Genomic DNA, 4995 nt, shown 5'->3' on the forward strand with positions numbered 1-4995 from the left:
AACAATTTTTATAATCTAAAGGCTAACTCCGGGAGTAAATTAAAAACATTCTGGGCCGAATCCGGACCTGCAATCCTGAAATTTTGGATTCCTATGTTTTCATTACTGCGATTGTTTTCGGCGATTCTTTTTACATGAATTTTTTGCGATGAATATGATCATCATTGGAATGTGACTCTAGAGGAAGCAATTGCAACAAATTCTTCAAAATAAGTCAGAGATCTGTTTGCAGATCTTCCCATTCAGGGTCAGTAGCTTAAAAGCCGCCCAATATATATATATATATATATATATATATAACAGTTAGATGTTACTGATAGATGTAATAAATGGAGTGGTGATTAGTGTTGATAGCAGGTTAATTAAAACTTCGTGGGGCAGTATGATATGCACCAAAATGAACAAACAAACAGAAAGAAAAGAGTAAATTCTTACAGATTTTGTTTATCCATCACAAATCGTCTCGTTAGGGACAGTGTGTACTCGATGGTAGTCGATTGTTTTCCCCTGATAAGGGAGTGATAGTAGCGACAAGGCTCGCACAATTTTTGGTAAGTTTGTGTCAGATGAAGGTGCTAGAAAGAGATAGACGTGCGAAAACAAAGTGTCCGAAAATATTTGGAAATGATTTGAATTTCTTCATCTTGGAAAGCTGAAAGTAGGTCGAGAGGCCAAAAAGTGAATGTGCCTATGTGTGTTGAACTAAATTTCACCTAAGACGTTGAATAAAAGAATAGGGCTTATCTAAGGAAAACGGTGTATGGCAGTTGACTCTCTTAAATTTCCAAGCACGAATGCCGAGAGCAATGGGAAGAAGCTTACGGAAAAATTAAGGCTAAGGTTCGATTCCTGACTAAGAATCCAAGAACTAACCATTTCATTCCTTCCCTTCTTATTGAACTTGTCATAAGTGAATGATAGGGGAAAAGTAGAGATGTATACAATGCGATAATAAAACAAGGTTCAGAATTGTGAACAAAAAGCAGGAAGTGAATAGATGGATGTGAAGCGAGGCCAGAAAAATTATAGATACCAGGAAGAATCTAAAGTGATATGCACAGGGGTACTGGTATGTATTCGAGTGGGTTCGAATAGCGTGCAGTATTGCCTGTGTGCAAAGCGTGCAGTATTGCCTGTGTGCAAAGCGTGCAGATTGGGTTTCGTGCAGAGTCGACTCGGGGGAAGCGTTGAGTGAGCGTGCGCGGGATTTGGTACCGCATTGTTTATACAAGAGTGTGAACGGTGCAGCCTCAAACTTTCGATGAACGCAGCTGGGGCGACAGTCTGCAATTCTCAGTCCAGCGGATTGAGAATAGCATTCTGTATCATTCACATCTAGGATACTTTACAGGAGTATTCAATCGACCCCAGTACTTGACTTATATTGTAGCTTATTGACTCTAAAAACAAGATTTAAACTCGGTTCACAAAAGGACAAAAGTTGTAATTAACTACTTCCTGGCGTTTTGGTCGATTCTATAATTTACCGACCCTGCCAATTCACGCAAACTCTTTGACAAAAAAAGACATGTAGCATATGGTAGTGTGATCGATTTAAGCTGGTAGGGGTTTTATTTTTGATAAAGATGATGAATGTAATGTTAATAAAATCTAGCTCAGTAAGTCTGCAGTTCAAAAGAGGAAAATGAAAAATAATACTCGTAAATGTATAAATCATAAGTTCTCAATTATACTATTTCCCTCTTTTATTTATCTTTTATTTTATTTTTCTCGTTATTAATTTAATTTTATTTTATTTTTCATGAATCAGATTCGAGTGGTAAACCAACATATTGGCAGGAGCATGAGTATTTGAAAACTCTGAATGTGGCTGAACTTAGTGAAAGAGAAGACGAATTCTGGCGTGAGCTTATCCAAAAATACCTTTTTCCCATTGAGGAAGATGCAAAGAAAAAGAAAGAAATGGAAGCAAAATTACTCGAGCTTCGCAACAACGTTTGTTTGGCATTCTTCATAATAAATGCCTTATTTGTAGTGGTTATATATGCCATCGAATATAATGTTCAGACGAGCAAGAGTATCGGTTTACAAATTTACTGTTCTGACATGGAAAAAACCAAAATCGTAAATGTCATTTCGCTTGTCTTTTCAGCCGTATTTGGTGTAACATTGGTAATTCAACTGATCGCGATGCTATTTCATCGATGTGGTACATTCTTACATATTTTATCAACTATCGATTTGTCTTTGAAGCCGATCAATAAAGAAATTATCGAAGAATGTCGTCAGAGTCTACTTTCAACGAGTAAAGGCGACAATTACAGCGATGCAACAACCGATACTGTGGGTAGCACTAATTACGAAAAGAAAAAGAATCGGCGTGAAACAAAGAAAATATACAAGTCAAAGGCTCCACCCCTGTACAAAGATCTTCCCTCGAAGGCCGAGAATACGTTAGTTCATGTGGTGGATGATTATGTAAATCAGAACGATACGACGCACTTATTTTCGATCAACAAACCAAAAATGAATTGGATGCCACTACTTGATAATGAGGATATACAAAAAGAAGTTTTCGAAAAAACAGACGAGATCAAACAGAGATGGCGAACTCTCATCGATAGAGCAACCACGTGTGATCTGACGACTGTTAAAGGAGTTACGAAAGCATTAATGGAAATGAGAAACCAGAGTAACACAAAATCGAACAAAGATGAGCAGGAAGATTCCATTTGTATTACTGGAAGTAAGAACGACGTTTCATCATCTCCAAAGTTAAGGAATAAATTGCCAAGTATTCAATTTGAAAATTATAATTCAACCTTCGAAACAGATGCAATTGTTCATTCAAGTAACAAAGTCAAAATACCAGGAAAGGATACATCAAGCTCTGATGAAGATTTTGAGGTCAGATCGAAGGGAAAGAATAAGTTGCTGAGATATACATCTGATCGAAACTTACGGAGAAATACAAATTTAAAGTCCAAACAGAATCCACTTAAAAGGGCAGCATCATTACTCATTTCATCAAAAAACCGGACCCCAACAACGAAGTCTGTGCCAAATGCACTAACATCAACCACAACACTGACGACGGCGATGGGAAGTATGTTGACGGTAACTTCAGCGGCTGCGAATGCAGAGTATGAAAACAACGTTGGCGCGAAAATGGCTTCGCCTGGAGACAATGTGAACGCAGTTCCGCAGAAAACGTGGAATGACGATTCAATTTCGATGATGACCAATTCGACTGACGAAGAAACATTGTCTGATAATTCAGATAGATATGAGACACAATTTTAATCTCATATCTGCACAGTATATATATATATATATATACACACACGCATAAGACACACGCATACATACATACATACATACACCGCGCCTATGCTCTACGCAGTATTACAATAACCACCATACCCTAGAGCAGGCTAGCGCGCGGAGTTTCGAGCCGTATTATACATTAGTAAGAAATCCAAAAAAAATGTGATTAGTGTTTTTAAGCTTTATGTAACATAAGCGCATTTCCCTAAGACGATTGTCGTTATTACATGAGCCGATTGGTTGCTACGCAATCCGATTGGCGCGCTTCCTCGGGATTATCAGCGAAAATCACAGCACAATACGTTTGTTGCACGCCTTTACTTACCCGGTTATGCACGTTATGGGTAAGCTAGTTGGTGAAGTAGAAAAGAAAGCGATAGAAGGTGAGATAATAGAAAGGTACCAAGACAGACGGCCTTGAAGAGAAGAGAGAAAGGCAGAGATAGATATACCTACACACGCATACATTCAGGCGAAACCAACGTGCACCCAGACATACGCACACACATACAAGTCTATACACTTTGGAAGGAATACGAAAAGAAAATATGAAGGCCTTGTGTCGATGTAGTAGTAATAACCGACATGACAATAACTACGACATCATTCACTAGTTTATATCAAGGGGAAAAGAAAATTATACGTCCATGTTACCATTTCTATGGTATTTTGGTCAATCTCCATTCAGTGCAGAGACTTAAGACAGGATTGACGCTATGTAAAGATTATACACTTTTTAAAAATTGAATATTTATATACAAACACTCACACACACACACACACACACACACACACACACACACACACACACACACACACACACACGTATATATATATACATATACACATTCAAGTATACGTATGCGTGTACATATATATATTACATACCTTGTTTCTGATATATATATGTATGTATATATATGTATGTATATGTGTGTGTATATATATATATGTATGTATATGTGTATATATATGTATGTATGTATATGTGTGTGTGTGTGTGTGTGTGTATATATATATATATATATATGTGTGTGTGTGTGTATATATATATGGGGTGGGGTATGTATGTATATATGGTCTAGTAGTGGTCTGCCCTTGAGCAGGTTCTGCGCATGTGAACGCAGTACTCTTCATACGACCTGGGAAGAGCCGTGCCTTCGTTTGCTGCCGTTGAGTACATTACTGGAACTTCGGCTATCATAACTAGGCTTCAGACGAATGCTGGAGTGGTTTCCTTTTTCGGGCAGGTGAGAGTTGAACTCAGAATGCAGAGAACCGGAAGATATACCATAAAGTATTTCTGCCGACGCGCCAACGATTCTGCCATCCCCCCACCCACAGAGCAACGTGAAATGAAGTGTTTTGCTCAAGAACACAACAGACCACCCGGTCCGGGAATCGAACTCACCATCTAAAGATCGAGAATGCAACGCTCTAACCACTTGTGTGAGGGTGCGCATATATGTGTAGAGGGTTGTGTCCATTATTTCTTTTACTAAAACACTTTTTGACTATGGTAATACTTATCAGCATCTCAAATGCAGTTAGTTAAACTGTGTTACATTTATAATATATCTTAGTGTTTATATTCTATTTCTTTTTTAAGAAATCATTTCACTTTAATTTGTTATATTTGGCACATATATAAATATGATTTTGCTCTCTAAACGTATTTGCCTTATTTCATTTTTTTTTTTTTTTTTT

At 37.6% G+C, this 4995-nt stretch overlaps 1 protein-coding gene across 4 annotated transcripts in view; it reads left to right on the forward strand.

Annotated features, from left to right (window-relative positions):
* The window catches only part of LOC106867755 (chitin synthase chs-1), a 40635-nt gene extending 35676 nt beyond the window's left edge, over nucleotides 1-4959 (forward strand). For all 4 annotated transcript variants that reach the window (XM_014912720.2, XM_014912721.2, XM_014912722.2 and 1 more), the window contains exon 14: nucleotides 1772-4959. In XM_014912720.2, coding sequence (XP_014768206.1) covers nucleotides 1772-3264 — 1493 coding nt within the window. In that variant the 3' untranslated portion in view covers nucleotides 3265-4959. The remainder of the gene's footprint in view (nucleotides 1-1771) is intronic.
* Nucleotides 4960-4995: the final 36 nt, after the last annotated feature.

The sequence above is a fragment of the Octopus bimaculoides genome, chromosome 22 (genome assembly GCF_001194135.2).
Source record: "Octopus bimaculoides isolate UCB-OBI-ISO-001 chromosome 22, ASM119413v2, whole genome shotgun sequence".
Taxonomy (NCBI): Eukaryota; Metazoa; Mollusca; class Cephalopoda; order Octopoda; family Octopodidae; genus Octopus; species Octopus bimaculoides.